The sequence below is a fragment of the Trachurus japonicus genome, chromosome 14 (genome assembly GCF_045865225.1).
Source record: "Trachurus japonicus isolate A0001 chromosome 14, Traja_1.0".
Classification (NCBI taxonomy): domain Eukaryota; kingdom Metazoa; phylum Chordata; class Actinopteri; order Carangiformes; family Carangidae; genus Trachurus; species Trachurus japonicus.
Window position 1 is genome coordinate 13,761,411 of NC_140920.1, and position 22,256 is coordinate 13,783,666.

At 39.9% G+C, this 22,256-nt stretch overlaps 1 protein-coding gene across 3 annotated transcripts in view; it reads right to left on the reverse strand.

The window, feature by feature from the left end:
* Window positions 1-513: 513 nt before the first annotated feature.
* LOC146974412 (glutamate receptor 3-like) overlaps window positions 514-22,256 on the reverse strand; it is a 68,720-nt gene continuing 46,977 nt past the window's right edge. Inside the window, exons 11-16 of one of the 3 annotated variants that reach the window (XM_085797710.1) lie at window positions 21,523-21,896; window positions 18,966-19,164; window positions 11,297-11,544; window positions 4,109-4,223; window positions 2,657-2,906; window positions 514-2,043 (exon numbers count right to left, since the gene is read on the reverse strand). In XM_085797710.1, coding sequence (XP_085653836.1) covers window positions 2,661-2,906; window positions 4,109-4,223; window positions 11,297-11,544; window positions 18,966-19,164; window positions 21,523-21,896 — 1,182 coding nt within the window. In that variant the 3' untranslated portion in view covers window positions 514-2,043; window positions 2,657-2,660. Of the gene's footprint in view, window positions 2,044-2,656; window positions 2,907-4,108; window positions 4,224-10,414; window positions 10,530-11,296; window positions 11,545-18,965; window positions 19,165-21,522; window positions 21,897-22,256 lie in introns of those variants that run through there. The other 2 variants (XM_085797711.1, XM_085797713.1) reach the window with 2 other exon arrangements.

Genomic DNA, 22,256 nt, shown 5'->3' on the forward strand with positions numbered 1-22,256 from the left:
GTAAACTCCCAGTCAATATGAAGGGAAGCTGAACATTTATAGAATAAGTTTTCCTATGTCAGGTAAAATATTGTTTGGGTCATACCTGTGTGGATGTGTATTTCATGTACACTTACACAGTAGAGAGCCCACAAAGGCACAGGGAGAACATGCAAACTCCACACTGAAAAGCCTCAGGAGAACAAACCCACAACCCTGTTGAAAGTCAGACACGATTAAAGTAAATAACTGACTTATTAGGTTGTCATGACTTTAGATAATGTCTGTTGACACCCGTTTGCTGATTCTGCAGTTTGTCAGTAAATGTATAATTAACAGTGTCTTGTATGATGTGGTGAACCTGCAGCAGGACAAACACATCCCTCTAATGAATGACAGTAGATTCTGTTGATTTTTAATGGGTAAAAATGATCAACAAAATAGCTTTGGTTGTCTTATCCAACATTGACACTGACAATTTATGAACGTTAGTCATTTTTACAGACATGTAAAAAAGATGTAAGTCCAAAAAGATGAATATAAACCTGCTTTTATTAAGGAAATGTAATAAAATCCTTTGTACATGACCTCTCCACAGAGGCTCATTGTGTCCATACATGCAACTCTCATGGCTGAGGTACTGATACAAATGAACTGGAAAAACTAAAAACCAAACTGGGTCAAATGTCGTCAACGGACACGAACTAAACCAGGGTCCATTTGGAGCTGCAGTTTGGTAAAACTATCACCAAATTCACATGCACTTTATCGGGGGAGAGAGGGATGAGAAAGTCTGATATACTAAACAAACGTAGGCGTACATGGTTTGTAGCGTTTTTAGGTTTTTCCTTCAGTTTATAAAAAGTTCACTTATACAAACAGACAAATGTTTCATTCATAGCTCTTTCCTCAATTTACAGTTGATCAGCTCACCTTCTGCATAATGCATAGACACAGAAAGCTTATCACAACCAAAGAAGCTATGGTGTGTTATCGTTTACCAAAAAATGTTGAGATTCACAGCTGCAGATACTGCATTTACATGAGAACAGCTTCTAAGTGTGTACAAAGTGTAAACCATAAGCTCAGTTAAACCGTTTGAATATGCCGTTACGTAAAAAGGGGTCACTCTCCTATAGTCTCTAAAGGATTTATAATTCTTTTGAATTCGACAGTATGGCACTAAGTGATTAAAAGCGGACCTCATTTCAATAAAAATGGTCTTGATTCAAAAACAGTGGCAGTTGAAACAGTTGCAGTCTCACGTGGTGGAATTAAAACAAGCATCTAGTGAATACAGAGTCAGTTGTACATGATGACCGACAGGCTTGGAGAGTAACACCACCTAAGCAGTTTCAGATGACCACTAGTTTCATATTACTGATATTTTTCTGAGTAAAAACTGGGGTACAATGTCGTCAGGTTACTTGATACTTAGCCTTATTGATCGATGCTTGTCCTAAATAGTATGACACTGAAAATAGTCTTATAGTAAAACAAGAAAATGACTTTACTTCACTAAATATAACATTTATCCAACTTAAGATTTCACCACAAAAATATGTCCGTAAAGGATTCCAATGACTTAATAAGTACTCCAGGATGTTTTGATTGCAAATCATGGCTTTTTTTTTGTTTTGTTTTGTTTTGTTTTGTTAAATCTTCTTCTTTGAAAATAGAAAACAACTAAAATCACAACAGTTCATCTAATTGTCATTTGAAGCAACGTTTTGCCCTATAGTTCCACAGATTCTTTTGTTTTGTTGTTTTTGTTTTCAAGTGAATTAAATTTGAATTGCATTGCCATGACGCTGAAATGCTCCATAAGGCACTACAAGAGGCAAATCCCATGTTTCCAGAAGCAAAAGTCCTGTTGCGTCATTGCCCTCTGTTAGTGTGACGGGTCTCACAACCCAGAATGAGCACTTGTTGACTTGTAGGCTTGTGTCCAAGCTGATGAGAAAGAAGGCTTTTGCCTCCAGGATGCCAGCCTCGGGGTGTCGGGGTCACACGGAGTGGCTGTTTCCATCCAGACGCACCAGTGGGAATTGACACATTTCATCTCTGCAAAAGCCGAGAGAGATGTGCAAAGGACAAGAAACAAATGTTAGGAGAATAAATAAATAAATAAATCTCCAGCTACCATCACACTCAAATCATTTCCACTCGATTCAGCTCAGCAACATTTAGTTCCCCTGCTGCCTTGGGGAGGAAGAGATGTGAACTCAATTAATTAAGTTCAATGATCTGAAGGAATTATGTTCAATCAGCAAATGTTCCATCACTGAGGTAGAGATTGAACTCGCGGTTATTTTAATTGTTAAGAAAGAAACAACTCTATATTCATCATTTACTCAGGCTAAAGGTAAAATGATCTGGTTATATTTAACTCCAACAATGCATGCTGGGAATTCTGTGGATATTGCTGAGACTTAATTAGATGAACTCTCAGGACTTCACTCATTCATTCATTCTTTCATTCTTTCAAGAGCTTCAGTCAGAAACTTCTCAAGCTGAATTAACTTGAAATGAATGAAACACTTACACATGTACTCACATTAAGTACACTTTTAGGGATTTGTTGATTCCACTTAATTCCTGCTTCAATTTAAAAAAAGCGTGTCCAACACAAGCACAGAAACAACAACAACAACCACAGCAGCAGCAGCAGACGTACCCTTTTAGATTTTAACGCTCTCTGTCCCGTACACGTTGTAGCCTTCACGGTACGTGGCAAAATTCTGGGTGTTTGCTGGAGGGGCTGGCTTAAAGTTTTGGGCGTTCTTTGCCAGCTTCAGTCTTTTGGTTTCTTGTCGTGACTTATAGCAGAACTCTATCAAAGCCACGGTCATAGCCAGGCCAAGCCCTCCTACCAGAATATAGAAGACTCCTGCCACGTTGCTCAGGCTTAATGCACTTGTCTTGTCCTGGGGGAGGTAAAGACCACCATTAAGACTTTTTAAATGGCACTCTGAGGCTGACCTCAAACAACATTTATACCCACACCATCATAAATCCTACATGTTCATTCTGCTGCACTATGACTAAACAGAAACTCTGAGGAGGTTTCTAACTGTGTCTACAAAACCCTCTGAGGTGTAGATGCTTAATTTAGCCTTTAAGTGAGATAAATTGGAACAACTTAAATGTGTCTAATTCCTCCTCTCACGTTATCTCTAAAGAGCTGGGAAGGTGAATGTAGAGAGCTGCTGTCTATCCTGCTTTATGGTCTCTTTACGAGACCACCTCTAACGGAAGGCGGTCGTGGTCGTACAGGTCTACAGATTAAACCCTTGATTCACTATCATACTGTAGCTGCTCAACTTCAACACTCAAAGTACAATCAAAGTGGCAAGCCGTGGAAGGTGAATTGAACCATTTTGCTGCTATAAAAAAGCCAAACAGTAATATTGAAATTCATTTATGTGAGTTTTACCATTTGCATTCGAAACCCTGTGGGATGTTTTGTAGACCTCGGGGGCAGTAAATTCTACATATTAGACTTATAAAGTCAGTTAACTGGCTTATAAACTTATTTAAATGAATTTTAAAATGTTCCTTACTCTGACACTCCCTCTACGAGACAAGACTATTAAATACCATTTGACCACTTTGTGCTCAGATGGTATTTAAAGGTCAGTTTGGACTCGGTCAGAATAAGGATGCCTTGGGGAAACTAGCTGGTCATGTCAGCATTAATACACACTGCTTGCATACAAATGAATAAGAACACCAATAAACTAAATTTCAATAGAGGTTTGGTTGACAAAATAGCAGTATAATGGTTTCAATTCTATGATTCAATTCTTCAAAATTTTATGGTATGAATAAATATAGTGTGTAATCATGCTGTATTTTTTTTTTCTTGGATAGTGTGCATACAGCAGTAATGAAGTCATGTTAATGTAATGAATCATGATCAGAATGTGAAAAATCAGACTATGTGTAAAAGCAGATCTAGTTTTTAGTGTTCTGCGTGTGTTATTCTGAGGGCAAACAGGCAACTATATCAGATATATCATGTCATGATTTACATGTCCGACAGAATGTATGTTTTAGATGTTTGCATATGAACAGTTAGGTCAAAATGCATTTTGCAATCAGTATAAAAAGACCTGCAGCGACTGACCTTACTTCCAGAGTCCTTGGTTCCACATTCACCCTTATCGTACCACCATTTGTTTTTCAGCTTGTCTAAGATGCCTTGTTCACTGAGTTTCAATACTGCAAGGTTTACAGGAGTTCTTCACGTGGGAAATAACATAAATAACATTTTATTATGTTATTTTATGTTATTCAACTTTTTTTAAACTACTTTATACTGTGCAAAGCGATAGAGTAGGGTCCTGGCCAACACATCACAGATAGCAAGCAATACTACAGTGTATATAAATATAAGACCTTTCATAATCCATGACTACCCTAGCATGCCAGACCCCAGCTATATCGCTTTGAGTAATCGGCACACACTGATCACAAGAAGAGGAAAGATTTGAACTTGCATAATAAAGCAGCTGCTGCATAGCTTTCACAGAATGAAAGAAAACAGAGGCAGTAATTGCTGGGGGCACTTTTTTTTTTTTTTTGCTATGGGCAGCCTTTTTGATGTTTAGCAAGGTGGATCTAACAGGAACCCTTTCTTGACTAACAAGACAAACACAGCAGTCCAATTTCATTAACACCTACTAGGGGTAATGTCTCACAAAATCACCCCTTTAAATCGCAAAAGAAGTGTCCATTGTGACCCCACTCACCCCCTGTGCTAGAATATGTCTCCTGTCTTAAGACAAAATATACAAGTTTAGATAATGCTTCACAATTTCTAAAGAAGATTTCACACTATCTGAGATAAGATGATGTCTAAGACAATCTCTTAACACAGAGATTTCTTTTCTTTGGGTGGTGGGGTTGTTTTGCAAGACATTATACTCAATTTCCTTGACTGCCTGATTTCCTGTCTGATTTCCTTTCAGAAAAAATATCAGTGTTTGTAATCCAACATCATCAAATATATTGCATTCACCACTGTGTTCTTTGTATATCAGATCGAATACAAATTCTATTTTTCTTTTTTTTTTTGATTGATTACACACAGAATAAATGAAATTAAGTCATGCATGGTGTTAAGTGAATGATCTGCTGTCCTGTTCTCCAGTCAGAGCTCAGTGAAACGCAAAATTATGCCTCACAGAGGCAAAAAGCAGAAACTAAATGTACAACTCTGAATTCATTTCATTTGTCTTGGGAGAGGAGAAGAGAGCGAATCTGAACTAAATGATCTGTAATTGTATTTTGGACAGAAGCACATTTTGGACACTTAACATCTTTGCTCTTATGATGTATTTCAGAGACATTATGAGGACGAATTGCAAACCAAGAGGCTTTTAAGTGAGGTTGCTTTTTTTCCCATTAAGGAGCTAGTGCTGCTTCAAAATTTGCAATTTTTCATAATAACACAGTTTAAGCACCTTTTATGCATCGCAGCATCAAAGCGTTTTTATAGACTGTTACTGAATGACTCATGTCTCGGTTTGAAGTGTTTTTGTGTTTCAGTGTGTTCAAACACGGCTCTGCACCTTAGGGTGACAAACAGATAAAACAAAGCTGCCCTCAAACCACAGGTTTAGATTCAACGCTGCCACATCATGATGATCGCCGCTGCTTAAAATGAAGATAAGAAGTTGTGATTGGACATTATCTGCAATGTCCAACAGCATTTTGGCTGTCTTCTTTTCTAAGTTATTGTAAATACAAAGACTTGACATTTCAAAATTATTTCTGGAGTGTTTAAGTGACATCAAAGCCTGGATGGACATAAACTTGATATCATGACATTTAGACCCACTGGTGCTTCTGATTCCTCTCAAATGGACCTGAACTACACTCGATGTTTAGCCCATTGAAACAAACCTTGGTCACAAAATAGATTGTGATATTGTTGTTTTGTTTCTGTCATTAAATCTGGTTTCTTCCAACTGAGGGTTCTGTCCAAACTCCTTTTTATCTTTTACTGACTTCATACTTTGATGATAACTCACCTAGACTATTGTAATTATCTTTATGTTGTCGTTAACCAGGCTTTGCCTTCTAATAAACCTGTCCCAACCTGCCCTGTTGTTGCCTCCCTTCACTGGCTTCCAGTACATTCTAGTATTGATTTTTAATTAAGATTTTATTGTTTGTCTTAACAGTTTAGCATCATCTTATATTTGAAGATATGTGTCCCTTCAAGTTCACTAAGGCCCAATGACGGCATGTGCTCTGTAAATATAGTTGAATTGGATTGGATAATGTTGTTTTATCGTTATTATTGAGCATTTCTGAACTGTGACTGCTGGTCATCAGATAAAGACCCTCAGACACACCACCAGGTGGTGGCCATGGTCTTAAATACTAATGTGACGTGCAGGGTACAGGTTGAGAAACATTAATATCTTCTCCTGTACGTCTTCTCAACATCAGACTGAGATCAAACTGAATTTGATCTGTACTCATTGCATGTAAACAGTCGATCAATGGCTGGAGGCAAAGGGCTGATGTTTGGTTGCACACTAAAAACAGCCTGACTTTGATTTTCACTGTATAGGGATGAAAACACCGAACGCTGTGTAAAATGATAAAAGTTTAAACACCTAAAACGAGAGCACAGGGCTGAATAAGAGGCGTCTAAGAGAAACCATGATGGAGGCAGACGTGGCTGAAGCAACTTCAGAGGAGAAAAACATCATTTCTGTTTCCCTTCCTCGTCTCTGAGCAGCTTGGGTTTGTAATTACTTTGTTCCAGACATAAAATTGTGGCGTTTATGTATTTTTGCTCTGTTGCCTGTTGCAGTTTGGTCTGTGTTGGGGAACAACTCCACCTGTCAGTCAGTGTTCAAACAGAAAACACTGCGAGCTTTCTGAAGCTCTGATGTGAGCAGTTGGCTCACAGCCCCACACAGAGGAAACGTGTGAAGTATCAGACCTGGTTTCACACATCCAAACAGCTCAAATGAACGCAGCAGCCTAAAATAACAATATGGAGCTGCCAAGTGCAGTTAAACATGGAGTTTGTAAAGAACAAGCTTATAAACAGAGCAATAGTAAGTCCATTATGAGCTGTAACACTGAAATACAAAAGCTTGTCTGATCCAAGGCTTAGGTCCTGCGACCAAAATCTACAATATTGTTTCATAGTCAATATATTATAATTCTATATAATATAACAATATTATTAAGTCACACATGTATCGGTCAAAAAAAACTAAATGTAACTCGTTTTTCTTTTCTTTATCTAACAGTATTTAAACATTTGAAAAATCAATAAACTATAACTCACTATATTGATCACAGTTGTTAGGCCATTAATAGACTAATACTGATTACAACTATGCTACAGTGTCATTCATCATGATTAATGTTTATATGCTACTACTGCTAAACCACCGTTTATAGCTAGATAGAGCTGCCATTTCATATGGACTAAATTATGAAATAAACATTTAAACAAGTGATAATTTCAAGTAAATTAATTTAAATATGGCCCATTTTGTTTACTTCCCTTTCAGAGTTATAGTTCTGCACATTATATGCAGAAAAACTGCAGTGCCCACCTACATTTCACTAAGGCTCGCTATCACTTGTGTCTCTAATTTATAGTTTTCCTTTTGATCTTATTGCACAGTGTGGTCTCATGATTATTTCACCTGCACATGGGCAGTGTGAGACATCAAAACCAACAAGTATTGGATCTCCTCTGTTAGCCTGCATCTTAAAAATGTAACACTGACTGTACGCCATGTTCAAATCACTGAGAACGTTAATAATAAACCGATGGCTTATATTCAATGCCAACTAACAGTACTCAGGTTTGTTTTTACCGGTGGCTCTCTCTCTCTCTCTCTGACTCAGTGAGTCCACCCACTCACTTCTCCATGTGCAGCTCTGATCCTGAAAAATATGTTTACAGCCACCATGGTGTGCATGTTGGGCTGTATAAGGTGGTTCACATTAGCAATTAAGACCCATCTCTCCTGTCACTTTCACCTTTTCTCCAGCCTGAAGATATGAAGACTGTTGCTCAACCAAGGTTTGTTTGAATAAGGGACGTTCTGAATAATAATAATAATAATAATAATAATGATAATACTAATAATACTACAGGCTGTGGACAGATTATCATGAACACCTGTGCACTCTATTAGAATACAATACAACAGCCAGTGCTATAAATCCTATATTTGTGAAGCTTAATAACCGTTAATGTTCCTTTTCTTTTTATTGAGGAGGGCTGTAGTATTACCTGACGTCTTATTTGAACTTCGCAAAGATATTATTTATTGTTGTATTGGATTTAATACATTGCACATGTGTGTCTTATATTGTGTCCATCTCCTGTAGTTGTTTTTAATCATCTGTGTGTAGCAGATGAATTAACCTGGGCTCCCTCTGATACCAGAGCTTTAACCTTCAGTCTGTCTGCAAAACAGGAAAACAGCATCTGGGAACATTCACAACCACACAAAGTAACTCACAACACAAACAAACCCATGCACAGTACTGACTCTCATGGCCAAATTAAGACATAAATCACATTCTGTATGATGTCCAATGAAAAAAACATCACAAAGTAGAAACATAGATTGGCCACAATGATATGAATATTTCATATGATCCAGCTTTGATTTATAAAAAAATACCAGTAAACATATCAAGGCTTCAACCTTCTTCCAAGTTCTGTGAGCATGACTGCATCAAATATGAAAATATCTGATAGATTTCTAAATGTATGTGCCAAATTTAACTTTAGCAGCACAATGGTAACCATTCTTTGATTTTATGTTTCTCAGTGGTAGTTACATACAATATATTTACATATCTTTGTTAAATTACCCACACCTGCATTTCTGTTTCTGAAAGTGAAATAAGGACAAAGAAACATGGCAGTCAGGTGTGACAGTGTCACACTGATCATTGACTCTTTCAAACCGAGGGGGTCGAGGCAAATTGCCCACGAGAAGAGACGACTCTTTGTGTTATACCACTGGTAGTATCCATGTCCTGCTCACTCAGGAATGAATGACTATAGTGGATAACAGCAAAGTTTGCTTTGTCTCTTCTCTCACAAGATGCCAAGAGAGCTGTGGTCATGAGGCAAGCTGAAGAGCAGAGGCAGAGATGGATTCACAGTAGGGCGTTTACTGTGCCCTGGCATCTGAAACACAAGATCAGGGGCCTCATTTATGGAAAAGTTGTACAACAGATTTGATTGAAGCCAAATCCTCATCAGTGTCTGTATTTTTTCAGACCCACCTGGAGGAAAGCCCGAGCTCTTCTGCAGAGCTGAGGCTGACGTGCACAGCTCTAAAACAGTGTACGTAAAGATATAGTATACTTGAAAGCATGTGCACAGTTTGAAAAACCTTCTCTTCTTTTATTTAATTCCTCCTCCTTGATTTAACTTGACATATAAAGCAAGACTATTCAACTTTTTCCATTTGTAATAATCAGAAATCAGTGCTACTTCTCTGTAATTGTCACCTGTGGCTGCTGCTTTTGCAAAAGTTGCATAGTCTCACTTTAATGTCTGAATGTATTTTAACTCATTCATTGTTATTCTTTTTTTTTTTACATGACAGGCTACAAGTTCACTGTGGGAAAAAAAAACAACACATAATTTAAATCAAATCCTCTTGTACAAATGGAGCCCCTGGTCATATCTTAACACTCTACTAGTGCAGGGTTTACCAGGTCAGGGTGGCCATGGAAAGACTTTGACTGGCCTTGGATCAAGACCAACCAAAGGTTTCTGTCAGTCTTACGCTAGATTTCGGTGAGAGGATGTTGGACAGAAAAGTTTGGACTGTTAGTTTTCACTCCGTCATTAGAATTCTCACGTTTGCCTGTGATGCTTAGTCCCCTCAAGACAACGCTGTTTCCTGTGCCTAACGCCCAGGCGGCTATAATTGGAGAGTGCATATGTCGTTTATCAGCTTAGAGATACTGATAACCTAGAATCAGACTAGAGCTTCACTTTGATCCCTCTGGCAGTATTTGGACGGTCAACATATGAAGATACAAAGCTTTCCTGTTGGCCTGTAGATGTAAAAAACAACAGATGTAAAGCTTTGTGACTGTCTTTCACAACCACAGGCCAAGAACACAAAAACAACTACTCTGTCACAAAGCACAATATTAAACTCCTAATGTTCACTTTTCTCATCTTCCCCGGCAATAATTCTGCACTTGTCTCTCATAATTGGGCTTTTTTTCCTCCTTCATTAGCCAAGTAAAGGGTTCCCAGTTGATCACATTTGCACGATAGAAATAGAAAAACAAGCATTTTCATTGGTAACCTAGTAACGTGTGTTTGGGCCCAAAAGACTACAGTCAGTGACGACAGCCTTGCCGATTACTCTGTTCTAGGATACCCGACTTTGGTGACATTGAGGCTGACCTTAGAGTCACCTCCCCCGCTGCCGCACTCTCCCTTGTCGTACCACCATTTGTTTTTCAATTTGTCCAAGAGGCCTTGCTCATTCAGTTTTAACACTGCCAGGTTAACAGCATTTCTTGAAACGATAAAACATAACTTGTAAGAAAATGAACAGGTCCGTGAGAAATCTAATATAGAATATTAGTAAATAATAGAGATAAATATCAATGGTATATAAGGGGAGCACGGAAGGGACAAATTGGTAAAGATTTTCACTGGTGTGGAGGGGTAAGAAGCATTTTTACAGCAAAGAAAATGTCAAATATTAGAGAGGTGGCATGGAGGGTTACATTGCTTGTAACTGAAGTGTGCGGGATGGGGACATTCTGTCATTGTTGAATTAGAGATAAGGACATCCAGCATGCAGCTTAACATTCATCACAACTGACAGACCAGCATTTTAACTAGCAAATTGATTAATGAAATATCTCAGTGTTGGATTAGAAGCAATGCAAAAGGGGGGCGGGTGGGGGGGGCACCACAGAGAACAGGAGGGAGGAGAGGGGTGAAGGGGAAAAGAGCAAAACAAACAAGGTTGGGGGGAAGGTGACGGTGCACATCAGCATTCATGGATTTACTGCATGTGACTAGTATACCAATAACCTTAAGAGAAAGAAGAAAGTAACACAGACACAGACCAGATATACATAGGACAGAACAGAAAATGGCTGAACATGTTGATTCAAGTCAAATAACTCATAATACTGTTCACTCATTGATGCAATTGGAAAAAAAAATGTAGAAGAATTAAGGAGTGAGGAAGAAGAGAATGACAAAAGGAGACATCAGGGTAGGTGGAATACTATAACAACATGGAGAATATTGTTATATTATCCCACCCACCTTAATGCAGAGCCTTTGGGTGTGGCCACGCCATAGCCCTTAGAGTCGAGGTTCCCGCCCACTTTCATGGTGTCGCACGGCTTCCGCTGCTCTATGTACTCGTTCATAGTGGACTCGAGAAGGAAGGCGAACTTTCCCTTCGACTTCCGTACCCGTGAAACCCCGTCTGGCGTGGTCTTGGCAAACACTGAGGGTTCTGCCGATTTCATGTATGACCACATTTTCTCATAAACTGCTATTTTGGAGCGCTGCATTTGAGGACACAGAGAGAAGACATGAAATAGGTTAGTAAGATGTAGTCGATAAAAAACACATTCATAATGAACCGCTGTAGTTAGACATTTGGGGAAATGTGACAGTTGCCGACTTATCCAGAGCTACATGAGAAGACAGATACCACTCTGTGTGCTGAGCATGGTATCAATCTCCTCAACTCAAAACTCAGTGAGAAAGCAAAGATGCCAATTTTCCTGAATGTCTAACTATCCCTTAAAAGAAACTGAATCATCACGTAAAAGAAGAGAAGGTCAAAACCTTGAATGTGTCTGGACTGCCTGTGGTCAGATCTGTGACGTCCTCTAACAGAGAGTGAGCTGAGATTTTAGCCACATTTACTTACAAAATGAAAGAAAAAGACAATTTTTCTTGCTTCATTTCTGCCAAAAATAGACTAACATGCAGTAACAGGCCACAGCCTTAAACTTAACTAAACCTGGTGCACTCTGAGACACACTTTACTTGTTATCGTGTATCTCACAGCCTCCAACTTCTGTGACCCACCATAGTTTCATTTTAACTTGTTTTCAACTCCAGAACATAACAGATTGTATTAGAGGCAGGTCAGACTTTCTCTGTTTTATGTGTGAAACTGGACAAAGTGGTTGGTACGAAGGCTTGTTACAAACGACTTCTCCCTCTCCCTCTCTCGCTCCCCTTCTCCTCCTTTAGCAACAATGATGCGTCTAATGAGAGCAGTTTATTGCCATAATGGAGGTGAGGCTCAGTGTATTGGACAGGCTCCTCTGCTGCTCTGCAGGTCCCCAGGAACCAGAGCTGCTTGGTCGACTGCAGCTCTGCACTCCACTGAGCAGTAGTGGAGACACAGGCAGTCAGTCAGCACCAGTCATGATTACAGAGCTGGCTCTGACGGTGCGGTCCAGCCAGGAAACTGCTGCTGCCCGTCACCCCACACCTCAAACAGTGACGGGACATCAGGTGTCTTCAGTCATTACAGCTGCTGTAATTACCTGTTGGGACATTTCTGAAGTGCAATGTGTTTCAACATGTCAGCACACACACACACACACACACACACACACAGGACAGAGCACTGACACTTTCGCCTCTTGTAATTCAGAGTGGATTTACCCTTTAAATGCAAACAGTGCAGCAGAGGTAGTGGGCCTGGTGCCAGCAGCCTGAAGTCTGACAATCTGGCAGCTCAGCAGAAGCAAACTGCCGACCATGTTTGGTATCAATAATAACAGACAGCCCTGACCTCCTCTTCCTCCTCCTCCTCCTCCTCCTCCTCCTCCTCCTCCTCCTCCTCCTCCTCGGCGTGTGCTCCGACCAGCAGGTTACAGCTGAAGTCGTCATCGTTTGATATGTATTCAAATCAAATCAGTCCTTTTACACATCAATCAGTAGCCTACACTTGATCTGACAATGGTGCTTATGTAACTTTTAAATGTGTCAAACACTTTTGAAATACGTAGCGACTACAGTAACCGCACTGTAGGTTATTAACAGAATATTCAAAGTGCTGAAAGGACTGTTAATTAGGTCATTTGTCATTTTTACATTTTGGTACATTTATATACAATATTATCCATCTAAATCCATCGATTTGGGGCTAAAACCTTACTGAACAAAGATGATTTTGACGATTATCATTGTAAAAATATGTTACACTTCACGTTAATATACTGTTTATGCAACATGTATTTTAGTATGTTGGGAAATATACTGTGAAACAGAGAGAAAAACTTAGAAAGTTCAACAAATATTTCTTATCACATAGAGACAGTGGCAAAGCCTTTGTGTTACAATAACAAATTGTAACATGTCTCTTTTTTCCTGTTTGTTTTGAACATTTCTGGACCAAACCAGCACAGTGACCTAAGTTTAGCTGATTTCTCAGAGAATTAATGTGTTTTTGTCTTGTTCTTTGGTGCCTGATGAAAGATAATGGACCCCTGCTGTGGTCGAGCCCGTGCAGTTCTTGTCTGAGCAGCCGACAAATACTATTTTCATCCTTTTGGTCACTGTATTTAAATGACTTCTGCAATCAGGGAAAATAAAAACCATGTCTCTCCAATAATTTGGTACGTCAAACCGTTATTAACCACTCCAGGCCAGACGAAGACTGACATCACACGTTACAGGCTCTCATTATTTCACACTCATCTGCTCTAACAGGGTCAAATATCAGCGACTCCACATGACAGGCCAAACATCAATTTGTGTTATTTGTTGTTTTAGCGTGTGCACAGTTTGTTCAGGAATACTTCTGTCTTTTTACGCATTTGACCCGCTCACTCTGGGAGTGACAGCTTCACCTCTGTGGTGCAGTCGGCTGCCAGCTGGAGCAGCCACAGACATGCACAGCACAGCCCCGCTCTGACACTCAGTACGCTGCTAAAAATGGCCAGCAAGAGGCTGATCGCCGGCCACCGGGGAGCAGGAGTACACAGCTGTCTACAATAGAGGGGGAACAGAGAGAGGCTGCGTTAAACTGGGCTAACGTGACCTTGTATTCTGAGCTTGGAAATGGAGGAGCATCTCAGAGGAAACTCTGGCTTGAAACTTTCTCATATTTCCTTAATGTTTTCAAGGGGAAGTTTGTCAGGACCGTATTCATGACACTGCAGTCAACTTCATAATCTGACAAAACAGGAAGTAGAAAAATGTGCACAAACATCAAAATATCTTTATAACTTAAAATTATTCAAAAACTATATGACATTTGTGATTTTTTGATGGTAGTCAATGTCTTTTGATAGGTAGATGTTTGACTTTTTATATCATTTTGTATCATTATATCATATCATTTTAGGTAATGTAAGCTGCTGGACGATCTGAATTTCGCTCCTAGGGATTAATAAATAATTTTCTATTCTATTCTATTTCTTATTTACCACACATAATAAAGTTGGACTGGAAATGGACTTGGCATAATACTCTGTACTCATGTTCAACGTGTTTAATTATTTCAGTTGTCCTTAATAATTGGGCACTGCCATGTATTTATTTATAGCATTTGATACAGAAGGATCAAGTCTGTGTATCCAGTTTTATCCAGATTGTGTGTTCAGCAGCTGTGTGAGTCAGTCCCACATCACGTCTGGTAGGTGAAAGTAAAAGAAAACATCGCAGTGAACTGACAAACTATGTCAACTCAGTTGTTGTGTACTGCAACATAAATAATTCACCAGAGATGTAATGGATTGTGGGCTCGGGCTAGCGAGTGAATCATTCTTGACATATGCACGATTTCAGTTCAGTTGAGTGTTCATGTAAACACTCTTAACATGACAATAATAACTGATGACAGGCCGGACCATAGTGTGAAAACAGCAATTCTTTTCTGGGTTACATGAAGACGCAGGCTCATCAGGAGCCGGTGCGGAAATCTGTGAAACTCCTCGTGTTGTCGGTCTGATCAGCAGTCGAGATTTAAGACAAATTATTCATCATTAATGACCAATGTATCCACCAATATCATATCCTGTGGCCGACGATGAATTTCAAACAAACTGGTCTAAACTGAAATCATTTCAGCCTCCAATTTAACCACCAGTCAGAAGTGGATTGAAGAGCTGATAGTGATTCACAGCCCTCTGAGTGCGTCTGTCACACTGACGTCCCAAAACAGAGATGACAGACCAAACAAAGCATATGTAATCGCCCTGGTGTTTCATCTCTATCTTGTGCTGTTCAGTGGAAACTAATTAATTAAAGTTATTGAATAATTGCATGGTTCGTTAAGCAGCAACAGAGTGATGGAAATTACCTCTAACCAATGTACTTTGAAAGAAAACACCTCTTTAAATCATTTCCTCAGTGCACTTTCGCTACTTTTCTCCACTAACGTCTAAAAACTCAACATCAACATTATTCACTGCACAACATTAAACTAAATGCAAAATAAGTGTCAGCAATAGCGCCTTATCGAAAGTGTAGAAACATGTAGAAAATCATAACTTCAGTATGAATAGAAGCAAACGAAGGTTGAGGAAACATAGTATTCAGCAATTTATGAAGAAATAATGTGTTGAAATGTGGATTAAATTGTTTGAAATTCCCTTTAGAATAGTTTCACATTTGGGGAGTGATACCACTGCATCTTTGTATGAAACTAGAGCTTAGTTTAGCTTAGCTTAGCATGAATACTGGGAACAGGGAGAAACAGCAAAAGGTTTTGCAAATACTTTAAAAAAATCTGTTCAATCAAACCTCTTAAGATGACCCATTTTCATTTGTTTTACTCTGTACAAACCAAAGTCCTTAAAGTCTCTAGTACAAACAACCATGTAAAAACAGGCCAGGATAACCTATGCTAACTGCCTGCTGCTGGCTAAATGTCACATGTGAAGTAAATTCAAATGGATCTATCTAGATGAGAGCAGGAATTAAAAGTTCAAATCTATTTCAATAAAAAAGCTACTCCAAGCTGAGTGGTTTGATAACTACAGTATATATGCAGATATTGGGTTTCATTATGCTGCGTACTCTGAGGAGGCTGTACGACCTGGAATAGGTGATGCATCTTCTTTGAAGATCACTGTAAATGTATTTTCGGCTCGTATTAATCATTAGCTTTTCACCACCAGTTTTCAATAACCCGTTGCTCAGATGGCTCCTCTGCACCGACTGTTTGGAGGAAGAAAAGCAGAATATTTGTCACGCAGGATGAAGTCACTCCACGCCTGTCAATTATCTCCTCAGGAGCACCTTTGACAAATCACAGCCTGCCAAATACTTCATGGATTAGCACATCCACAGAGTGGAGCTGCTGCTGCTTCTGGATCTGCTGCTTTTAATGTGATGATTCACTAAGGAAGCCTCTAAAATAATCAGTTTGATATTTTGCTGAATTATAAATAATAATAATAAAAAACACCCAGCGGACTCGTCAAAACTGAGTCAAAAGTTTCTGTTTTGTGCCACGTCACTGCACGTCACGTCGGTCTTTTTATCATCTCATACCACTCATTTTTGATTTGAATGGAATAAGGAGTTTTTAAACGAAGTGACAAACAACTCCAATAAACTTTAGGGTCCAGTTTAGTATCGCATCTGTTGTCTGTCTCTCCAGTGATAATATCTGGGCCTCTGCTACAAGTCTAGTTTGAGTTATTACACAGTAAAAGAAGGGAGTCTCTGGCAGCCGTGTGATTCAGTAGGAGTCTTATTCCATACATTTACTTTGCATTTTCTTTGGAGACAACTATAAATCCCCTAAACAGATTTTTTGAAAGAGTTGGTGTCATTTAAAGAACCATTAAGATTCTCCTGCTGCCTCCTCTGGTGCAGCTTTCTGGATATTCTCCTTCTCTTTCTGAGCCATCACATTTTTCATGAGTTTCAGTGCTGTTTCAAAGCACTGCAGTGCAGGAGACAGCCAGTTACAGATGACCTCTTAAGCACTGATCACGCTGATTGCACGACCTCGGTGCAGCCTCGGTTCAGCTTGACACAGCAGATCATGTCAGTCTGCTCAAAACGCCTTTATACTGTAAAAAATCAGTCAGGCCACAGAGACGTTATACACGCCATCCCTCTAAAAGCTCTTCCTCGCACGAACAAGAAGAGGAATATTTCATCGCAAAGGTAAAAATTTCATCAAAATGTGTTTTCTTTTTTCTCCCGGAAGCTGTGCATGCCTTAATTTGATTATGTTTTGACTGACTCTGTGCTGAAAAGAAAGCCCTTTCCAACCAGCAGCGGGTGTAAAATGGAGCCGATAAGTAAATCTAATAGAAATACGCTGCATTATCCTCACTGTGTTCCAGTATGTCTGCATTAGCTGTCTATAAATCTCAGCAGAGAAGTGTAAGACGTGATGCTATAACACCCTGAGGGTCTGAGCCGCCGTCTGAAACACTGATCACTCCCAAATCTGAGAGAGTGCACGGTTTGTATTTATCAAATGTCTCAGACTCACTCGGAGCGATCGCACCCAGAGACCGAGGAGGACTAAAAATAGGCACAGCTCAGAGCTGGACATCGGATGTGAATGACATTTCCATTTCTGAGGAATAGGACGCCTTCTTTGAGATTGAAGTTTTTTTTTTTTTCTTACAGAGGTCTACAAATTGGAATTATGATGACATCTTGTAGCTCCTCTTCAAAGTTTTTTTTCTTTACAGTTTCAAACACACAGAAGAAGCCTGATAATCAGACTAAATTGTCCTTTCATTTCACTTCATCTGTGTTATAATGCTGAACAAATCGGAAATATAGGCAGCAATAGCTTCACAAAGTTGATGCAGAATTTCAAAAATGTCATCCGCAAGTGTCAAAACGATTACACAAGGATTATACCACCTGCCACCTGCCTTTCTAAATGGCCAACAATGCTTGATGTTTAATCTTTTTTTTCTTATTAGAAGATGTTTATGCACTGTGGAGATTATGGAAATTAATCTACATATATTAGCAAACACCCTCTATACAGAAGATACTGAAATGATGGGATAGTTCAGGTCTCCTAAGTGGGAACTGTCCCACAGCAAAAGCAGACTGGATTGTGTGATGTCAAGTAAGTTTTAAAGTGTAACCCTAGTATAAATCCATGAAAAAACAAGTCTGGACCTGCTAAACATGTGGTTATCAGTTGGAAAACGATTTTAGCCTTCCTAGAAATCTTGTGAGAATGTGGTTCTGAGACAGTGACAGGTCCTGAATAAAGTTGATTTTCTCCTGATCTGTTGGTCTGAAAAATTTCATTTTGTGTCAGAATGTTCTGGAGACGTGCGGTTTGTGAAAAATGGGTCCAATATATATTACATTATAATATATATAATCATTTACTTCTCACATTGGACTAAAAAGGCTCAGACTTGCTACTGGTCTACTAGAGGGGTGGAAAAACTCAAGTAACACAGATACAGGAAATAATCAGTAATCATAAAGGTGCTAATCTATTTTCACAGTTGTATAACTTAAGCATTTCTGTTGCCAAAAGGTTTAATCTTTTTTTTTTTGTAAAGTTATTGTTGTGAGCACAGTGAATCACAGTTTTTCCCTCCTGTGCTTCACACTGCGCTGCTTTGACACTTGGAAACACATGAGCTAATCTTCACCATCCATCCCAAAGCAACGCCTTTTAAGTCACTTAACAAAACAAATGCGTGCAATTTTCTTACAACTGTTTACTCCCACAGTTCTAGTTAACTCCCTTTTTAATAAAACTGCACTGAATTAATCAAGTGTAGTTGAAGCATTAGTGCTGTATCAGGGAAAAATACAATTCTAGACATTCTTTTATTGATTATTCGTTCGATTCATTACCCGGCAGGCAATAAATCAAAAGCCACATGAAAGCTCTGCAGACTAATTCAGCTCTGTGCTTCTGGCCAGCATTAGGATTATGTTAGAGCAGCTCTCGTTACACGGTGCACACAGTGACGGCACAGACGAATCGACAGCCACTCGAGACACTCACCCTAAAGAACTCCTTCGTAGAGCCTGAGTCTAACGTCCCATAGGCGATCTCCGTCTGCTTGGCCAGGTCCTCGGCGCTCTCGATCGGGGAGACCATCCTCTCCACGGTGAGGAAGGCAGCCAGGTTGGCCGTGTAGGAGGAGATGATGATGAGGGTGAAGAACCACCACACTCCTCCGACGATGCGGCCGGACAGAGACCTGAGAGGAGGGACATGAAGCAGAGAGAGACATGAGAGCAAGATGCTCGTATCTGCATGAGGACGGGGAAAGAGGGTCGTTTCCCACTGCGTCTCGGGCTCACAGTCCAAACTCAAGAAAAATCTCTGTATAGTGTTGAGTCAACTGTCCAGGTAACTGCACGTCCCTGGTGTCTCATGCTCTCACACATTAACATGAATTAATTTAAGTGAAGTATCATTAACTCAACGTAGCAGCCTTTACAGCTGATTAAATCTTTGAAAGTCATAATAAGCCTCATTAACTCAATATAACTGCGTCCATATTTCGTTTTGGAGCACATTTATGTGAGCGGCCATCCCACATTGGCAACAATGCAGCTCAGCCCAACAACAACAGCAGCAGCAGCAGTAGCCTGCAGGCTCATGTGATGCTCCAGAATCTGTCAAAGATTACCTTGGTTCATCCGAGGGACAGCAGAGTCCTGATCTTTGAATTAACATTGCCAAGTAAGTGTAAACATTATCTTGTGCCAGGTAGTCAGCTCCTCTACTTGAGGTCTCTGCTGGAGCCTGTGTTTGATGTTGAGTGAAGGCTTTTGTTCGTTTGATCTGTTGCAAAGAGTAACACTCACCCACCACAAATTTAGATCACAGAGAATACAACAGTTCTGAATTAAAAGCCATGAGACTCTGTCTGTTATTGATGTCAGGGCGTGATGAGCCAAACTGCTCAGTAACGCAGCTACTTCCATCCAGCTCACTGGTCCTAAACCAATTCTTCACAGTTTCTTCACATCAGCGTAAAGGCTCCGACTTCAAATCTGCACCTCACAGTTCAACCCCAGGCCCATAATTTCAATTTTTTTCCTGATGCCATCCCCCAAACTTGCACAATCACAGATTAACTCACATTTCTCATGTCAAATGTGGATCCATCTAAGTCCCATCACTGCAGTGTATATGAAAAGCTATCAGTATACATATTTTTTTGTCATTCAAAACCTGCAGTATATTGTTAACCCCCATCATCGAGGTTTGAGAGAGGCTGCTTCTGCAGGCGGAGTCTCAAAATTTATCTGTGTATGTTATTGCAATTATGGAGATAATTACCTAAAAGGTCAGATCAAGGCCAGTTTACCACACACACACTTGATTTACACACTTGATTTGAGATGGTCTAAATATAGTTGACCCAGAGGCAACGTTGTAAACAGACGAAAAAAAAACAAACAAACACTAGAGATCACAAAAGGTGTGATTAAGTTATGTAAAACAGTGGATACACTTCCTCTCCTGGTGATTACAGCGACCTGGAAACTGCTGGTCTATGTTACTGTTTAGCTAAAAATATGGACTCAGCAGTTTCTATTCAAAGGGGTTCGTGTGCCAGAGTAAAATCCTCCATTTATTGCTTAATTGATTCTTTTCATTAATGAACTGCAGATTCACAACTTCAGATCGCAGCTTTCCAGGAGCTGCTTCCTCTGAACTGACGCAAGAACCTGAGCTCGGATTTAGCCTGTGGCATCAAATCTATAACCATTAGATGCAGCAATTGTCTTTCTGTAACCGTGGAAATTAGAAACAGTCGTTAAGTCATTAGGCTTAACAAAAAGAGTGATAAAAGTGGGATTTTTTTGTTTCCTTAAACAATTAATAAAATCCGACAGAATGTAAAACCACTTTTCATTAAACCTCTACATTTTCCTGGTGGCACATCATCACTATTTCCATTCAATATCAAATGAAACAGAATCTGTGAAAACTTCTTGACTCATATGTCATTGGTCTTCAACCAGCTTCTTTATAATCTTCAACATTTCCAGAAGAAAGGATGTCAGAGGCAGGAATCATCCAAGAAGAAGTCGAGTACACCACAATGATGAGAAGTAAAGAGATAAATGAATGGATGGATGAATGGACAGGATGGTAATTATACTGAGGAAATACATCATGGAGTTACGGTGCTGATGATTGTTTGTCCACACAAAATACATTATATGCACCAAGTTGATGACCGTAAAATGGGACATGCAGCAAAAACACGGTAGCCCTCCAAAAGTCATGAGGAAGTCAAGCAGCTACTTTGGATGAAGTGTAATGACCCCTGTGCATTTACAGCCCTCAGCATGGTGGATATAAGTTATTTTGTGGATGCAAAGCATCACTGCCAGCATGCAGCTTGAAAACAAATGGATGCACAGTGGAGTGAGGTCTTTATGGGAGGAAAGTGCAGTGAAGTGAAGCGTGAGGTTAGGTGGACAGCAAGCTCAAAATAACCTATATGCACCATGGTAGAATGGAAATGGGACCATAAAAATGCAGAGAGATGAGGAGGACAACTGAGAGGTGGTGAAGAATGAACACAACAACCAACCTTGGTGAGATATCGCATCCTTGCTGCATGAAGGCGCCCAGGGAGAACCACAGGCTATTAAAAATCCCAAAGTCGTTTGGAGGGTCTGGGGGGCTCTGAGGGTCTTTGGCCTCATCGTTCTCGTCCAGATGCCACTCATACGGGCTGAACCGGCTCACCAGGAAGAGCACCACACTGACGCCGATATAGGCGAAAACTATACACATCCAAATCTCATAGGCCAGCGGGTCCAGGAAGGAGAACACCCCGGGCTTGGACTTTTGAGGCTTCTTAATCATAATGGAGATGCCCAAGCTCATGAAGGGCTTAGAGAAGTCTATCACTTCTTCCCGTACCAGTGTTATAGTTAGAGGAGCCACGGCTATGTCAGCTCTCTGTGAAAATGGGAACAGGCACACTGGGAGTTAGTCATACAGAGGAAATCATAAATAAGTAACCAAAGTGTTGAATATTGACTTCATAAAGGAAATATTGATAAACCATGTATATATGTACACAAGTCACACTGTCTTCAAATCGCACACACATGGCCGAGGAGTCAACTTTACAGTGAATTCACAGAGTAAAGAGATTGGACACGGTGAAATACAGCAGCTTAGAATATACTGAGCCAGAGACCGGTGATAACGGCAGTGAAAGCGAAGCTGCCATTTGAAAATGAGTCACTCAGCATTTGTGTTGGCTAATGTCTTTGTCTCGATCCAAATCTCCTCCATGAATCAAGCGGAGGGTTG